This window comes from Ammospiza caudacuta, chromosome Z, assembly GCF_027887145.1.
Source record: "Ammospiza caudacuta isolate bAmmCau1 chromosome Z, bAmmCau1.pri, whole genome shotgun sequence".
NCBI classification, from domain to species: domain Eukaryota; kingdom Metazoa; phylum Chordata; class Aves; order Passeriformes; family Passerellidae; genus Ammospiza; species Ammospiza caudacuta.
In genome coordinates, this window is record NC_080632.1 from 44,763,489 (window position 1) to 44,782,498 (window position 19,010).

The window sequence follows — 19,010 nt, forward strand, 5'->3', positions numbered from 1 at the left end:
AGAGGGCACTGTGCTCCTGACTTACTCAGTCTGGTCCTATTAACCATGGGACAGTGCAGCCCCGAGTGACCAGCCGGGGCTAGAAGCATGCTGCCAACTCTCACGGTTAACTAAGTCTTTTTATTATATTTCTGTGGAGAAACAGTGTTTAGTGACTGGGACCAAGGCCAGGAACAAATTAGTGGTACAACCAGAACTGGAACTTATGATGTGACTTCTTGGCTAAATTGCTTAATATTCCTCTCTCTAAATATCTTCCTTTGCAAATGATGTATTCACAAAATTAAGGGTGCTGGCATTTAGAATTATGCATTTTTAAACCATACTTGATAGGTTTGGTTTGTAATGAGTCTTTGCAAATTGTAACTGCATTCCAGATTTTGCGTGTCTGTAGAGGACAAGCACTACTGGCTGGGCTTATGCCAAAGAACATTTTCTAAAAATCTTATTGAAATGCTGCCTGCTCATCTTCCTTTTTTCCCCTCTTATTAAGTAGCTTTTATGCTTTATTTAGCTGCTCGTTATGAAAACTACTGATTAAGTTAAAATAACATCAGAAGAGATGTGACTCATGGCTGTATAAAAGTGACAGCTGAAATTCTGTAAATTTAAGGCATGGTTCTGCAGAGTAAATGTTTCTGCTCAGTCATAACTCTTCTCTTTTAAGTGTGTGCTCTTTGCTTTTTAGATCTTTTATCCAGAGACTACGGATGTCTATGATCGGAAAAACATCCCTAGGATGATATACTGCATTCACGCTCTAAGGTAACTGCTGACACCTATAAAAGTCAGAGTAACTGCCAAAGTTTGGAGTGTCAGTCTTGAAATGGTTTCAGCATAACCAGTGTATCAAAATCTGTCTGAATTTTCAAGTTCATTAGTTATAAGTTGGAGATGGAAGTTGAATTTTGTCAGGTCTATTGGACAAATAACTTTCAAAACAGAAATTAAGGACTACTGAACTTAGCACATACATCCCTCTCTCAATAGTACGCCCCCTTGCAAAATTAACATACAATTTCAAAACACATACTTCGACAGAAATCAAACAACTTAAGAGAAACTTAGCAAAACATTAGTAAAACCATGGAGCAGACAGGCTGATCAGAGTGAAAATAATGATGAACTGACGTATTTCTGTCCCACAACTGAAGCAACTAATTATTGTATTCTGTGGTAATTAATGTAAAAATGATACATTCTCAAAGACTTCAAAATTCTGAGCAACTTGACTTTTAATGTAAAATCAGAGAGGCCTTGACTACACCATTGAAAGTAGTGATTAAAGTGTTTTTGTGCTCTGCCTTAAGGATTTTCTTTATGTTTAGCACAAAAACATATGCCCTGTGCTGTCTCTGCTGTGAGGGGCAGTGTTTTTGGCAGACAGCTCCACTGTGCCTTTTCTAGTTAATTTCTTGCACATAGAGACCTTTCCCTTTAAATATTTTGGGCACTTTAATATTTCAAAGAACAGAATTAACTTGCATTCCAAACTTTTTTCTCTGTTTCTAATGTTGTTCAAAGGCGCATCTGCTGCTCCAGGGCTGTAAGGTAGAAACTATTCAATACGTGCTTTATTGAAGCTTCTTTAGCATTAATCCTTGAAATGATGTGCCCACTCTTGCAGTCTGGGATGTGCACTCATTCCCAGTAAACAGGACTTACTGTTTACTCTAATGCTCACTGTATTTGCTTAACGTGTCAGGTGTTCATACTTGACAGCCCAGTATATTTTTGCCATCTTTGACAAGAGTTGCCCCTTGAAATTATTGTACTTGGTGTACTATTAACTGGGAAATTATACCAGGACTATTTGAGAGTGTTCTTGCCTGTAACTCGGTAGTGCAGTCTGTTCTGACAGCAGGTGTCTTGTGCAAGCTTGAAGTGATTTCCTAAAGAGAATATGTGGGGCTACAACCAAGCCAGGTCAGAGCTGACTCAGGGGCTGTGTGCCCCCCTCTCCCCAGCTGTGTTATGGGCCAGCTCAAATGTTTTGCAGGAGGTGCAAGAATACATTTAATTTTAATATTTGCTCTCTCATGTATATCGGACATTATTAACTCTGGATTTGAATGCTATGTAAACAACAGCTCATCAAATATTTTCTTAATATCTGCTTTATCATTGCAATGGCAATACCTCTTATCCTGAACTGAGGTTTACAGTGGATTGACCTATGGTAAAAATTTTCCTTTCTCCATCTTGGCATGCCCCAGGATTTATGCAGTACCAGAATTAGTCTGTTTGTCTCAGCTTTCACTTCCAAGTTTGTCCTGTTTAAATTACTTTTTCTTGATGCATATCAACACAAAGCTCCAGCTCTGTATCTATGTACTTACTATGTTTTTGGGGTTTTAGTGCTATTATTTCAGAAATGGACTTTATATCAAATGTGTCATACCATACTGAAGGGGAATGGGCCTGGAATGCTTTTATTTATTATGCTTTCCCAAGAGATTGTAGGCCCCTGTGCCTGTATCCTGTGCAGGATGTAAGAACAGAAGAAGCAATGATTGAGCTTTATTTCCATACCTTAAATGGTAAAATGCGTGCCAGAAGTCCTTCACTTTAATCTTTCAAATCAAATTTCAATCTCAGTCACACAATGTCACGCAAGCTACATTGGAAGCTGTTTGGGAAAGAAGAGAATTAAGCACAGCATGCTTTGCTTGGCCATCAGTGCTCCCAGGTGAATTGGCACAGAGGAATGCTGAGCTGTATCCGAAACCTATGTTTGACATCTGAATTAATAGTATTTTGCAGGAAAAGTCATTGGCTGTTTATTGTTTTGCTGATCTTTTGCTGCTAGAAGGCCTGAAGATAGATGGGTACTCTAAGCATGATGTTTTAAATATAGTTTTAGGATATGTCCTGATTCAAGACTGAAATTAAGACCATTGCACTTAAAGCATGTGGGATGACTTGAGCTGTCAAATACAACACTGCTCTGGCCAGGAAGGAGCTAACAATTTCTTGTTATTGTCTTTCTTAGCAAACAATTTCTTATTATATTCCTGTTGAATGTAACAACCTTATGCTTTTCTCTCACTGAAATATCAATACTTGAAGTATTGACTGGGCTAAAGGCCAGGAAAAATTAGTGGTAGAACTAGAACTTCTGCTTCTGACCTGAAAAATACAAAGGCATAGATTCCATTTCTTGCACCATTTTTTTGCTGAAAGGAGACTTGTGTTTATTCGTGCACTAAATGATGTTAAGAACAGTTTAATTTAAATTAAGATGCTAAGTGATTCTTCTTCATAATTAGCAGTGCTTGGAGATATTTTTTCACCAAAAAATTTAGTTTTCAAATTATCTTTTTGAGAAGATCAGTGCTATATCTACAGAAACTATCTCTCTAGAAGCTGGACTGCTTCAAAGTATTGTTTTCCTAGGAAGCAGCAGAATAACAAGCATGCTGTAAAAGAAAAAACATGCTATTTTCATATCTATTTTTCACAGCATGTTATACATGATCTAATCATAAAACAAGTCCTGGGAACATCTGCCTGATATGAGATGCAGTTCTGTGTGGGTGATGCTTCCTATTGAAAGGAGTTTCACCTAGGAACTCCTCTTTCTCCTTTGTTTTCCCCTTGCTCCTGATGAATTCAGTTTTCTTAACCACGGGGATCCCTGCTTTTGACTTAGTGTGTTTTCTGAGGTTCAAGCTACACAACAAAAGCATTAAGCAAGCTGTTTCAAGTGAAATTATAGGTTAATTCAGGGAAGTGTCTTTGTGTTCTCTGCAAGACTTGAAGAACATTTTCAGCACCATCTGGTGGTTAATAAGTTTATCCAAACAAAGGAGTATAGGAAATACCACACATGGCTCAACATCCTTCTGGAAGTGCTGAACAGCAAAAGAAATATTCTTTAATGTTCATAGCGCTCTTTTCTTGTATCTTTTTATTGTGGTGAAAGAGTCAGCACCATCAACTGCTGATTTCCATAACTGTTTGTATGATGCCCAGCATTTCAGACAGGATTGTGTCCCTGTCTCAAACTTGGAGCAAAATCCTTCTTCACTCAGAAAGACTGGAAGGCAGACCTGGGTAACAGAGGAACCTGGTTCCTAACTATAGCCTTCTAAAGTCTGTGTGCTTTTCCTTCCCCACGAAACAGCTAATTTACATTTTTGCCAGATTTGAAATATAAGAATGGTATCAGCAATGTTTTTGAGAAGCTGCAAAGGCAGATTGACCTACCCGAGATCCTTGGTTGTGTTCATCCAGATGGGGGCAGGACAGAGGAGTAGCTGTGGCAGCATGGAAGATAAATGAGGACTCCATGTGCTCCTAAATACGTACAACAGCTACAAACTACGTGCTTTGAAATGTCATCCCATAATTTGCTAGTAGCAAAAAATCCCCTCTACAACAAAACACAGAAGGAATATATGCTTCTCTAGAAACAAAACCCCTAAAACACAAAGCACATTTGCAATGAATGATGTTGGGGTGAAGTAAGTTTCAAAAGAGGTGAAAAACAATCCTTTTGGAAGAATGTGTTATTTAAGTAACATAGATTTTTACAGCCTATCTTTTTTCATTCTTTCTTGCTTAACTCACTTGTTTATTGAATTTCACTGATAAATTATAGAAACATCGGTCCTATGTAGATAAGTACATGCCTTGTGTTTCGAAGCTACTGACAAAATATGTATGTATTCAGCTGTTTTATTTCCAATATCATCCCAGAGCTCTAGGAATGAGTGAAGATATTTTTCATGCTATATTGAATTGAAAGCATTCTTGGATAGTACATTAAATCAAGCTTCTTCATTTTCCAAGAGTAAAATAGCTAATGACACAAATATATTGAGGTGGTGTTGGGTGGACTTACAGGTCATTGTTCCTGTACCCTTAGTAAGAAGGGTATCAGTGATTTATGTCTTCTTCTGTTAGTAATTACAGGGATGTAATTAATGCAAGTTAAACTAGAACATAGATCCAAAGATAGCTGTGCTAAAATGCTTTCAGATCTTGATTTTCCCCCAGCACTAGCTTTTGTGTATCTTTACCTATCTTTCACTGAGGCTTTCTTCTTGTTTATACATCCCCTGTGATGTGAGATACACAGACAGTGCCTCTCTCTCAGAGCTGCTTCTTGGAAATAAAAGATTTCTCTTTCTGTAAGACTTAAAAAATACAGCATAAAGAAAACTAAAGTGTCAATTTATTCTGTATTGCCACATGCAAGTCAAGGGTTAAAGGACAAACTTCCATAAAAGTGCTTTTCTCTTGTACAAAAAGCAAACTTCTCAACTACATGCAGAACTTTAAAGCCTAATTTTCTTCTTTGCAGTTTATATCTCTTCAAACTAGGACTAGCTCCACAGATCCAGGACCTTCTGGGAAAAGTAGACTTCACAGGTAAAAAATTGCTTATCAAATCATATATTAAATGGCTTTTTACACTGAAAATCTGCTAACATTGTACATATTTTCTATTTTGGCCTCTCTCCTCTGACAACATTGTTATAAACACTGTTACAAATTAAACAGGCGGGAGGCTGCACAGGAGGGAGGGAGTTTTCATTGAATGCTTGTCATGTCTTAAGAGTCCTTCAAAACGGGGAGGAAAACTGCTCAGAAGCCCTGGTCAGAAGCACTTTCAGAAAAAATTTTTTAGGTATGGTTATTCACAGTGAAATTGGCATGCTTCTGTTCTGACAATATTTCCTTTTTGTTTTTTCGTCTGAATAGAGGAAGAAATCAGCAACATGCGAAAGGAGCTAGAGAAATATGGTATCCAGATGCCGTCTTTCAGTAAAATTGGTGGGATTCTGGCCAGTGAATTATCAGTGGATGAAGCTGCCTGTAAGTGTCACTCCTGTTCTCTACCAAATGCTTTGACAGAATGCTAAGGTATTTTCTGTGCTCTCATTCACTTAGTTGCCACCTCTTAAGATCTAGAAAGGAAAGCAAACAAGTTTTCACTACCACATTGCTTCATTGTTACAAGGCCTCTTCAAAATTTGCAGTCTGAGGTTTTTTGGTATCTCCATTGACCCATAGGAAGTGCTACCAAAAGCAAAGATTTCTCGCAATATTTTGATGATTTTGTTTTTTTTATGTTTCATGTTTTCTGGTAGGTAGCACTCCTTTAGAATAATGAATCGGCCTCTGTGAGTGCCTCTGCACCATATGAACATGGTGCCTTCTCTGTCCCTCCTCTTTTTATTTTTTGCCTTTTGCAGTTTTCCTACAACACCCAAGCAGGTTGCTGTGAGCACAAGTCACTGTTCCAGACAGAGAACTCTCTCACATATGGTGTTGTATGTTTGGAACTTGCCTCCCTGGGCAGCTCTCAGTCTGTCTGACCATGAGGTGTGACCCACTGCGTGGCAGAACCCTGCTGGAGGGTAGGCTCTGCTGGACAATTAGGGCTCTTTTGAGCCTATCTTGAGCAGCTTCCATTCAAAAACAGACTTTTTCCTGCTGCTCATGCCTATTCATGTGTAAGTCTTGGTGGTTTTCTCTATATCACTTTTTTTTGTGTGTGAAATGAAGTGATACATTACCAAAAAAAATTGCTTGAGTTTAAATTATATTAAATCAAGTGCATTCCCTTAAATCAACACTTGAGCTCTAGTTATTTTAAGATCCTAGTCTTTTCAGAAGAGTAAACTGAGGAACAGAAGGGTTGTCTTTGCTACTTTATTCACTCCTGCAAAGTGGCAAGCTGATTCATGATATTACTTAGTGTGCTGAAATTTTCAGAGCCTAACTTAAAACACACTTGATGTTGATTCACATTGTCTGCGTTGTATATTTTGAAACCTGCTTAATGTGTGCATGCTTCACCAAAGCTAGATATTAAAATGCTGCTTTTTAAAGTGGCAGAAGTTTTTTAGCAGTTTTTTAGGTATTTAGTGACTACCAAGCACTTTTTCAGGGAGCTCCCTCTACTGAAGATGAAAGGGCTTCCTCCCCTGAAGATGAAACATCCTTCACTGAAAGCCTTATTATATTGTAGAGGGCTTCCTTGAACTTGTGAAGTGTTTTCAATCTTAGAAAAGCAGGGTTTCCTGATGCTGGTTCAGTCCCTCTGAGCAAGGATTGTTAACATAACAATAACATGCTCTGCCCCATGACAGGAAACATCTGCTATGGGAACCCTCACACACTAGGGAGGCTGGATAATGGAGATCCTGCCAGAGGAAGGGGTCTACCATCCTTCTTCCTAAGTGGAGTATGCAAAAGGAGATAGAAAAGTGGAACAACTGCTGATGACTCCTGCTCTGCTGCCAGCAATAGTATAAATCAGCATGGGAAGAATAAGTTGAGGTGCTTTCACAGAGAGCTCATTCTGCAAGGAAACCTCTCTCTTATTCCAAGCTTCCAGCCTGCTCTTTCAAGTCCAGTCAGGCTTCTCATTGTTTCTCCTGGTAGGTGGTTCACATCTACCAACATCTGTTTGATTCTCTCCTAATCTTGAACGTATCTTTTGACTGTTTTTTGCTAGTTCCATTTAGGTTACTGATGTTTGGGTCATATATTTGTCTAAGGACAGTTTTCTTAGTCCCTGGAGTGCATTTGGATGTACACAGAATCACAGAATGCCTCAAGCAGGGAGGGACTCGTGGACAATTGAGTCCAAGTTTCTGATCTGCACAGGATTACCTGAAACTAAACCATACAGCTAAGAGCATTGTCTGGATGCTCCTTGGACTCTGTCAGGTTTGATGCCGTGACCGTTTCCCTGGAGAGCCTGTTCCAGTGATTACTGCCGCCCCGATGACAAACCTTTTCCTCCTGTTCAATGTGAACTTTGTCTTTTCACAAAGTTCAGTGACAAATGACAAAGTTGAGTGACAGTGACAAATGACAAATGAAACCAGTGTGCTTCTCTGCTTGTATCTCCTCCACCATACTAGCTGCTAAGTCAGCACTAAGAAATGGATTATCCACCAACAGCTATGCAAGTTCCAGTAGCTGCCATCTCTGAGGGTGTATAGCTTCACTTCATCCTTCATTTGCCCCTGTTGAGTGTTCAGTGATATGATCTTTTGTCTGATCATCTTCCCTAAATTTGTACAGTCTTTTTTTTCTTAAAACCTCAAATTTGAAGCATCTCTGCTTTCCTTCATAAAGTGAGAGAAATTAAAGTCTTTTGGACTCAGATATTTAGACCTACAGTTAAACTTAATCCAAATAAGCTCTTTTTATGGTATGCTTTTCTCCACTTTAGCAGCACAATGCAGAGCCAAGTAGAAAGTAAGTATTGACAAAGTAAGGAAAGACAGTCATTGTGTTTTCCCTTCACACATCTCCTTGGTGGCATGTAAGTAAATCCTATGCAAGCTGCTGTGCTGATAAATGGGGAGCTGCAATGTTCCTCCTTTGGGATATGATCTAGATACACAGTTTTCAGAAATTTTCCATTTTGTGTAGTAAAGTCTGTAAAATATTTGAGATTAATGTGCCACCAGACAGGCACTGGGGTCTCTTTATATCTGGGCCTTCATGCCACAAAGTGCAGCTCTAGTGCAAGTCCTTCATACAGACTGATCTTAGGGCCAAATGTGTTCAGGGAGTAACTGGGAGGGGTATGTTAGCTACTACTCTACATCTAATTCAGCTATAAGTGGTTTTGAATTTGTACACTCACGCAAATTTACTGTGTGAAAAACCGTGAGATTTTGTGACTCTTAAATTCTTGGAGTCAACTATTTGTTTAGTAGATGAAGTTTTTCATTTCTCAAAGGAAAGGCTTAACATTTAAGCTGATCAGTGTCTGTGATGGCACTCTTTTCCCTTTTTCCTGTGTTTTGAGGACCCTGCAAAGCCTGCTGGATGTTTTTTTGCCTCTGTTTGAGCTCTGCTGTCTTGTGGCTTTGCAAGTGACAGGAGGAGGGACCATTACATCAGAGTGTCTCATGTGCCAAGGGGGTCATGGAGATCTTGATGTGCAAAGATCCATCTCAGGGAGGCTCAAATGTGATGTGCAGGGCTGCATCCTGCCTGTGAGGGAAGGGTCTTTAATGTGTTTTTCCAGAGGATAAGTTTAACGGAGCTTCAATTTCCTTATTCTTGTGCAGCATCTCTCAGGTATACTCAGTTTAGACAGTACTCTTATATGGAGCCACACAGCTTTAAGATAAAAACTACCAAAAATATTTTCAATTCCTACATGTAATTACCTTCTAAATAAAATACGACTTGAATGATAAAATATAAATAATGTTTTATTTTCTGTCAATAAAATATTAACCATATCATGGTTTAACCTCAGCCGGCAGCCAAGCCCCACAAAGTCCCGCACTCACTCCCCAACCAAGATCAGAAGGGTAAAAGCTGGAGAACTCATGGGCTAAGAAAAAGACAGTTTGATAGGGAATGCAAAGGCCACACACACAAGCAAAACAAACCAAAGAATTAATTCAGTGCTTCCCATGAGCAGGCAAGTGTTCAACCATCTCCAGGAGAGCCGGGCCCCATCACATGTGATAGTGACTTGGGAAGACGCACTCGATTACTATGTCTTCCTCTTCCTTCTCCTCCCCACTTTATACTCTGAGCTTGGTGCCACATGGTCTGGAATATCCCTTTGGTCAGTTTGGGTCACCTGTCCTGGCTCTGTCTCCTCCCAGCCTGCCAAGCACCCCCAGTCCCTCCCAGTGTGGCTGCACCAAAAGCAGAAAAGGCCTTGGCTCTGGGCAAGCCCTGCTCAGCAATGACAAAAACATCTCTGTATTATCAACTCTGCGTTCAGCACAAATCCATAGAGCCTCATAGCAGCCACTGAGAAAAAAATTAACTCTACCCCAGCTGAAACCAGCACCCCCCTGTTTGGGGGAAGGGTGAACATGGAAAAGACAGCAATGTGCCACCTTTGAGTAAACACAAAGTTCTGCAGTCTAAAGGAAAAATGGTGTGGAATGTTCAAATCTGTGAATTATTGAACATAAATCCAACACTCCTTTCAAATAAATCAGAAGAAACAGTGACAGCTTTGACTTTTTTTGCTTCCTGAAGTTTAGGACTGTGCTTTCAATTTTAGTGCATGCAGCTGTAATAGCAATCAACGAAGCTGTGGAGAAGGGAATAGCCGAGCAAACCATCGTGACCCTGAGGAATCCAAATGCAATGTTGCTCAACGTGGATGAAGAACTGGCGCAGGACTATCAGAATGAGCTCTTTGATGCTAAAAGGAAGAAAGAATCAAATGCAAGACTCAAGGTAGTGGTGTTTTATTGGTACTCCTAGTACATGTGTTTCTTCATGTTTCTTGTCATGCTATAGCATTATTATTGCTCTAAAAATTAACTTAATTTTTAAAATTATTACAGTTGGGAAGAAACCTCCACCTTTAAGATAACTAAGAGAAATAATGGTAATGAAATAAGCTAAAAGCCAATTTTATAAGAATATGATTACTGTGAGTATGATGCAGCTTAACTTTGCCCAAAGGCTAAATATACCAGAAGACTAGATAGTGAAAAAACCTAGTTTTCTTCTGTTAATTGCTTTAGGAAAAACAAATCTACTGCTCAAAAAGTTGTAAACACAATAATACCCTTCTTTGAGTATAAAGTATAACCTCTGCCACAGATATTTAATGCGAAAATATTTGCTGTGTTCTTTTACCTGAGAGCTAATGGTCTCTATGACAAAGTGCCAATTTCCTCAGTTCACTTAGTCAACAAATTGCTTTAGAAATGCATTCAGCAAATGCTTCAGCTGATGCAGTTTTAATGACTTTGGCTAATAGCTTTTCTCTCTGCAAACTGTTTTGTGTGAACTAGCAACAATTTTGTTTTCTTAGAATGGCACAATTTCTGATGAAGAGAGAGATGTCTACGAGGAATTGCTGACACAAGCTGAGATTCAAGGCAATATCAATAAAATAAACAGTAAGCTATTCTGGATCCTCATGGAAGTGTGCACAAAATATGTCATCTCCCAGATTCCAGCGGAACGCAACTAGAGTCCACCTGAACAAACAAAATATTTCTTTGGAAACTTGTAAAATATGCACAAGTGGCTAATATCTGTCTACAACTGTTTTTGTCATGCTATTTCTTCTCTACTAATCTTTGCGGGGGGAGGGGCTAATTTCTGTTTGTGGTTTTTGCTGTCAGGATTCCTCAGTTCAGAATCAAATCATTTATTGCCTGCTCTGTTTCTTTATGTTCTTTTTGTGTGCAGTATACTGTAAATTTTGACCCCCTCTTCTATATAGACCCAAAATTAATTCATAGACTTTTGCTTAGCTGTGGTTGAACTGCTTCCACCCAGGCTCACACAGAGCCAGACTCCCTTTGTAGGACTGGACATGAAAGAGGTAATTCTCTGCTAGATAAAGATTGCCACCCTAGCTGGCTTTTACAAAAAGTGAGTTGCTGACAGCAATGGACTTCTTTTCCCTAGGAAAGCTGTATTTGCTGTTTATAGGCATTGTTTTCCTTTCAGTTCACATAGCTTTAGTCCAAGTGAATGAGGCTATTGACCGGCAAGATGAAGGGGCACTGATGGCAGGCTTGAACCGCCCTGCTCTGAGCCTACTTGAAGTTCTGCCGCAAAATTCCTCATGGTACCTATTGCAATTGTGTGATTCTAAAGAACAGAAAATGCAGGTAATCTAATTGAACAGGTACTATATGTCAGTTTGCACTTTTTTAGCTGGTTTTAATCCAGAGAGAAATTGTCTTTACTCTGCCTTTCTGCATCAGTTATGAAAAGTTTTATAAAGATTTGGGAATAATTGATGTATTAATCAACACCAAAGAGCGGCATTTGCTCTAAAGAGCATGGTATCCTTCTGAGTATTTACTAACTAGGATATAAGAAGAAAATTTAAGGCATAACATGCAGCCCTAATATTTTGTTTCCAAAGTGAGTTATAACTTGAGTACAAATAAAAGTAATATTGAATCATTAACATTAAAATAAAGCGCAAATTAGGTTTTAAGGAGAAAATCCATTAATTTAAGTAAGTAAATTAATTTAAGAAAATCACAGGAGACGATTAATGCTGTGTTTACTGAGCCTTGTATTTGATGCACAGGTGATAGTACAATCAAATTCCCGTGTACCATCACCAGACTTTATCCCTTATCTCCCATAAAACAGAAGCATAATCAAACCTTGTTTTTCTGATCTGTTAGATAGCAGGCATTCCAAATATGCTCGACAAAAGTGAAATACAGAAAGAAGTTAGTCTTGCCAATGCGGAAGCTGAGGCTCACAAGCTTAGTGAGTAACTGTTTTAATACTCTTTACCATCACCATTTAATTATGTTAAGATAATTGAGTCCACCATTTCTTGCACATAAATAAGGTTTCTCAAACTGAAACCATATGTGTTGCATTTTACACTCATAATCTTTCTTCTCAGTGTCACAATTGCCAAGTCACCAATCTTATGGATGTACTCTTATTGAGTATATATGAACTCTTATTGAGATGAGATTTTAGCTACTGGCAATCACAGCAGCAACAAACTGAAAACTTGATGGCTTGAACAAATATTTATCAGTGCAGTATTAATTCTCATTTGGGAGCAATGACCATACTTGTAGAATTAAGACGGAGGAATATTTTTCACATTGCAGTGAAAAAATTTTCTCACTTTTAGACACGTTATCTAAATCTAACCTATTCTTAGTCTGTTAAGAATGCCACACAACAGAAGCAAAAAATATATAGTTAAAGGGGATCTAAATTTGCAGTGCACGTGTTGCTGCTTTTGACTGGAAACCTCTTTGCTAGGAAGTTAACCTTTGGTTGATCTGCTGTCATTTCATACTGCATTTGGGCATGGCTGTTTTGTCTCTGGTACTGTATTCAATGCTTTGAAATCCAGGCTGATTGCTTTTGTGATGCACCTTAAAGGCTATATTGTGAGGTCAGCTTCAGACAGAAGACAAATTTGACTTTATACCTTAAATGTTAGCCTGTTTCAGATTAATTAGCCATGGTGAAGAGTACTTTTTCTGAAAGAGTTACCTCTTGATAAAGGGAAGAAGATGATGTGATGTGTGAAAAGCATTAACAGCAATCTGGAGAGTAACTTAGTTTTTCTGTTTGGCTCGAGAAGAAAAAAAATAGTGGCTTTCGTTACAGAACTGTGAGCAATGTAAAATATGTTTTGCAATTTGCATGCCGGGTTTCAAAACTAGAAGTCAGTAGCTTGGTTATTGGCTGCAGAACTAGTCTAGTCCATTTGTGGACCTCAACTCCTTACCTCTTTACTTTTTTCTTTAAAAAAGCATGAATGCATGCTGTAGCTGTGAGAGCCTTTCCTAGTTTCTAACTTTAGGAATAGCCAATAGAGACAGTCTTCAGGGACAACGTGGCCCCATATGACTATGCTTCAGAGAAAATTACATGAGAGGCGAGGGGCTTTTTTAGGTGGGCCTGGCCAGAAGGTTTTCAAAGACTTTATTTTGTATAATAAGCTCTGAGTGTTGCTGTATGCATGAACTGTGGATGGTATGCTCTGTAATCTTGTCTCAGATTTGGGCAATCAGTGCTAACTGAAAATGTTCCCTGGGTAACAGTACACAGAAAAGCCATGTGATAAGGTAGAGCAGTGGGGCTTATTGATGGAAAAGGCATTTGCATAATTGCTATTCTTCAACTAGGCACATGTGCTCTAACCTTCAAGGTTGCTTCCCTTTCTGCCAGACCAGAGTGGTGCCTTGTACAGTGTGCTCCTGGGTGTGTCCTGGCCTGGCTTTCTTCAAAGATGGCTCCTCCAGGTGTGCAATTATGCTGGCAGTGACTAAGCTGAGGGATGTTGTAATGCTTCTGCAGCTGCCCAAGTGGGGAGTGTTCTTCAGCATTTTTCTGCTGGGCTTCAAACCCCTGACAAAGTCAGTCCAGCAAACAGCAAAACAGGCAAATTGTTGAGGTACTGAAAAGGTTTACCCTCGTACCCTCACATTCCTCTATTTGCCTGTTTAAATTAAAATCTGAGCTGTAGCAAAGGGATTAATTTCTAGGTGGCAGTTTCTGTAAGGACTGATCTTCCTCTGGCAGAAAAGCAAACAGATGTTGGCATGTAGAGGAAGCTCTAGAAACCATAGCATGTGGTTTTTCATCTGTTCAGCTACTAATTTTCTGGCAGAATATCCCACCCCTCTAATATATTTGGCTGATTTCCACCAGGCCTCCTGAAATGGATACTAATAATGCTGTTGGTGCTTCAGGTACTGGCCTGTTTTAGCTAGCTCAATTAGATCCTGCCAAAGGAAGAGGTGAGAGAGGAGATGTGGTGCAGAAGGAAGGGAGCATTTGGGGTGAAGCAAAACTGAGTTGCTGGAGCTGACATACGCAGCAGTACCTGCTGCAAGCACACCCAGGAGGAGTTTGATCTTTCTCTGTACTAGGGTGGGGTCAGCTCCTTGTTTTGTGTTAGAGGTGCACTAAGTAGTCTCTTATTTCTAAAAGTCCAGAAATTTTAAAGTCCTCCAGTCCATTATTTGCTCGGTACCTTTGAACAGAGACAGTTTTTGCAATATTCAGCAGTCATATCATTTCACAAAAATGTTTTTTTCTCTTATGACAGAAAATTATATTCTTTGAAATAACGTAGTTATCTACATAGCATGAAGAGCAAACAGCATATGAAGATTAATAAGCTTTTTTTCCCTGCTATTCTTTAGAACTTATAGCGGTTGACAATATCAATACAGCAATTCGTAACTGTGATCCTAGTAAAACACTGGTTGCACTGATGAAACCTGAGGCACAGCTGCCTGTTGTTCACTCATTTGCTGCTGCTGTCTATCAGACTGAGCTGTTCAACCTCCAACAACAGAATGCTGTGGTAAGAGTGAAAAGCTTACAACCTGCTCGTTGATGTTGTGTAGCCAGACCATGAAAGAGCACAAACATAGCATGTTGTTGTGTAAAATCAGACATAATTCTCTTGCCATGGTGTTATGTATTGCATGAATCATTTTGGTTGAAAAGGCAGTATTTAATTGCATAGTTTGTTTCTTGCCACACTTCAGTCTGGCTGAGCTCTTGTGTTGCAACAAATCAACTGACTTTTTAATTGTTGCATGCTCTTAATGAGGACTAACTCTGGTTTATATATTGTGTACAAAAGTAATCCCCTGTTATGAGTAGGATCAGAAGAGATGAGATTGTGGGGCAAAAGAAGGAAAGGCAGACTGGATGGAACATAGAAACCCACTGAGCTCCACCACTGCTGTTGTGTCAGTCTGGCATGCCCGTGACCAGGACACTTTCCATGCTTCTTAGATCAAACCCATCTCCTTGATGGTATCTAGAGTGTGTAACTCAAATCTGTTACACTGCTTATTTAGCTTCCTGACTGCAGTACATTATTGTCCTACAGAACTACCTGGCACATGATGAACTGTCTATTGCAGTAGAAATGTTGTCAGCTGTTGTGTTGCTAAACCAGACCTTGGAAAATAAGGACATCCTAATGATAAAAAATCATCTCAGAAACCCATGCCTTGGCTTCAATAATCTGGAAGAGGAAAACTTGCAACGGTAAAGGTTTATTTTGTCTTGTCTGATGAGACTTGGCAACTTCTAAAAAAAAATGTAGGCTTTTTTTTGGGGTGGGCTGTCCTGTGTTGTGGCTGTGAAGTTGAAAGAGCTGCAAGATAAACATCTGTGGATTAAATTAATAAGGAAGAGTGTGACAATTGCTTTACTAGTTGAATCTAAACATAAGCAACAACAGCCTTGAAGGCTGTAGACGTGTGAGTTGTAGGGAAAATATCCCCAGAAAGCAAACATGAAGATCTTACAAGGATTTTTGCAGACACTAAAACGTGAAACAACTGTAGCTGGAAACTGTTAATCACTAACCATCCTGCAGTTCTGAAAGATGGTCTTTGGAACGAGATAGTGTTTAATGCCTCAGGGTCCAGTTGATCTCTTGAGCCATGGCCAAGCCCTTTTTTGCTTGCTGGATGAGTGAATAAAATGCTGTGGCATGCACCTATGTTCAACATTACATTATAGCCGTCACTTGGCTGCCAGCTGCTTGCCCTCCCACTTGCCTGACTTACCACAGGCGTGCTGTTACTGCAATTGCTCTCTTGACTATCAGTAAAAAATCAGGCAACACAAGAGAACTGTGCCCGCAGCATGCAAGGGAGAGCATGGAAATGTGGACCAGTTCCTGTCTCTTGGCACAGGCGGTGGAAGGCTCCGCATGCTTCTGGAAGGCATTAGCAGGCAAAAGGCCACAGAAGCTGAAGATCTTCACTAGGCTGTCTGGGGACACAAATCTGGGTGTCTCAAAGCCAGAAGGAAGGCAGTCAGATTAGGAATAAGAGGCCAGTGTTTTGGTGAGAGAGAGAGGAATGACATAAAATGGAGCAAAACTAATCTGCTACTTTGCCTCTGCTGATGTAAGGTAGTGCTTGTGAGCAAGAGAAGCGATGTTAGAAATAAACAGGAATGGCCCCAAAGTGTCCCAAGTGCAGCATTTCTGGTAATGTTACTGACCCAATCTTTACATTACACCGTCAGTGAACACAGATCAAGCAGGTAGGAATTAGCTGGACTTGACAACTAAATAAATTGTTATTATGCCATTATGTTAACCTGTGCTGTCAACCATACGTTGAATATCGCAGGAAGCTTTGACTTGCACAGTACCAGAAGAGATAGAGTAGAACTAGAAAAATTTCATTGAGGAAGATGCTGTCCAATGGCTTTCTGTCAGAAGAGATGGACTTGATTGGATTGTGTTTTCTTGAAGAGAGAATTTAGGGGAAATATGTCTCCAAAACTGTGAATGTTGTGAAGAAGGTTACTAGAATCAGATTCTAGTAGCTCTAGTTGTTTGGGGATTTTTGAGAATTTAATAATGTAAATATTGGACCTATCAAATATAAATTTTAAAAAGCTGTCATCTCACAAAACCCATAGTAGGGCTAACTCCTCAATAATTCATGAGATTTTAAAATAGAGCAGGTAAATTAACGGAATGTAGACTTGTTTGCAATTAAAGTGATACACAGACTCCAGCTCCAGAAACCCTTAAACACAGGCTACTAGATGCTGGAAAGACAAATCAGGTTAGGAAATTATGAATCTCTCCTATTTTTTATTTTCTGCCAGGCATTCATTCCTCAGGCTTCTGATGGAAATAGAAGATGCGTATTTTATCTGAGATACTGTAGTAGTTCTATGCTTGAGTTGGGAATATGAGAATTATTTAACTTATATACATGTGAATTTGCACTACTGTGAAGTAGTGGAAGTGTTGAGTACTGTGAAGCTCATCTGATTGGTGAGTTTTCTAGGAAAAGTAGACACAGGCTACAGAGTCTGTGCTTGGATGATTTTGAGCTGTGGGAAGAGGGGCATAATATTTTTTTTAGTCCCTTGCCCATGGTTCATCATCTTCCTCATGGAGATAGCAGGAGATGCTACTGCCTGATACTACTGACTGAAATTCTGGTCTTTGAATTAGTGTCAAGAAGGCAACAGTAGCTTTCTAGAGCAAGAAGCTGACTCATTTCCCCCACATTTATCTGTTGCACCACATAGCAAGTTGTATGTATTGCCATCATGCCGTAGAACCAAGAAAAGTTCTCTGAATTACAGGGCCATTTCTTCAGATCCTGAATTGCATGTGTAGAACAGGCAGCTTGCATGTCTGTATAATTTCTGCCAAGAGCTGAGTTTGTCTGAAATTGAGTCATTGGAAAAAAAATACTAGTCACTAAATGATGGATGACACATCTGACTAATTCTTTATGGCACTTTATCTTATATATGAAATACACTTATGTATTTTATATCTTCTTATAGTTATGCTGATACACTATTGTCTATTAAGTCAGAGGCTTCATCTCAAGGCCAAGATTATTTAAGCTGGAATGATATCCAGAACTGCATTGACATGGTTAATATGCAAATTCAAGAAGAAAATGAAAGTAAGTAATTCTTCCTCCACATTGCCTGCAGAGGTCATAGTCAGGTTTTTGGTATGTAAATTTATGAACTGAGTGGCCTCCTTCAGACACTCCTGAAAAGAGAAGAGCATTTAAAATTTTTGAAAACCTGATGATCTTTGACTGCCCTTGAAATATTCCTGTTTGTTTTAGACAACTGAAGGATATCACAGGGTGCCTGCCTTCTGCACTGTTAAAAATGCTGTTGTTCTGCCTGCTTGGCAGTATCTTCCAGCCCTGGATGGTCTCACTGTGGGGATTTTGCGGTTGTAAGAAAAGAGCATATTGGGAGATAGAGGAGGAAATTACAAGCGGTGTTCCATTGAAAAGTGTGTTTTAATGTGTAAATGATTCCAAGTGATTGTTATTCACAATGGAGTCAGTAAGCAGTTAGACAATGCAAATATCTGCCTTGCTCTCCTTTTGGGTAACTTGATTTCCTGTCAGACAAGTAGATTCTTATGCCCATGTGTTCTCAAGTGAATGGATTTAGAGTTTATTTTTGAAGTTGAAGGTAACTGTTTTGCCATAAGAGGGTGGTGTTATATTAAATGTGATAGCTGGTCATTTGGACCTCAAAAAAGCTAAAGTACCGAATTCTTCCACTGTATGTAGAAATTTGAGGCTATCAAGTTATGCCAAATTTGCTGGAGCAGGAAGAGGCAGCTTTCAGACTGCCTGCCCATTTTGGAAGCAGTCTCAGTGCACTTTGAGAGCCTTTGTCAGACACAGGCTGCTCCTGCCCTTCCTGGACGGCCATTAGTGTCCTGCATGCTGCTGCTTCATACTGGTAAGGGAAATTTTATATTGCAGAATTTCTAAAACTGGCTGGATAATTGCTTCCTAAATCTAGTCCAGTGGCTGCCATGGATCCTCACAGCTTACTTGCCCTGTGTACCCTCTGACAAGGTGGGGTGCTGGGCAATTTGACTGGCAGAGTCGCTTTTTTGTCTGAACCTCTGCACTTGTTAGGAGTTGAAACAGACCTTGCAGCAGCAGTGAAAGTCTTCAGTACCAAAATAGCTGCTCTTGCTCTCAGTGACACTGACCTCTGCCTGGGAATGTTTAGAGAGGGCAGATGGGCAGAGAGAAGAGGAAAAAGAG

At 39.5% G+C, this 19,010-nt stretch overlaps 1 protein-coding gene across 3 annotated transcripts in view; it reads left to right on the forward strand.

Annotated features, from left to right (window-relative positions):
• Window positions 1–19,010, forward strand: part of IQGAP2 (IQ motif containing GTPase activating protein 2) — a 123,527-nt gene that overhangs the window by 66,673 nt on the left and 37,844 nt on the right. Inside the window, exons 5-14 of one of the 3 annotated variants that reach the window (XM_058824301.1) lie at window positions 689–765; window positions 5,309–5,376; window positions 5,710–5,823; window positions 10,010–10,188; window positions 10,775–10,862; window positions 11,422–11,585; window positions 12,117–12,204; window positions 14,619–14,782; window positions 15,320–15,480; window positions 17,764–17,888. In XM_058824301.1, coding sequence (XP_058680284.1) covers window positions 689–765; window positions 5,309–5,376; window positions 5,710–5,823; window positions 10,010–10,188; window positions 10,775–10,862; window positions 11,422–11,585; window positions 12,117–12,204; window positions 14,619–14,782; window positions 15,320–15,480; window positions 17,764–17,888 — 1,228 coding nt within the window. Of the gene's footprint in view, window positions 1–688; window positions 766–5,308; window positions 5,377–5,709; window positions 5,824–10,009; window positions 10,189–10,774; window positions 10,863–11,421; window positions 11,586–12,088; window positions 12,205–14,618; window positions 14,783–15,319; window positions 15,481–17,763; window positions 17,889–19,010 lie in introns of those variants that run through there. The other 2 variants (XM_058824302.1, XM_058824303.1) reach the window with 2 other exon arrangements.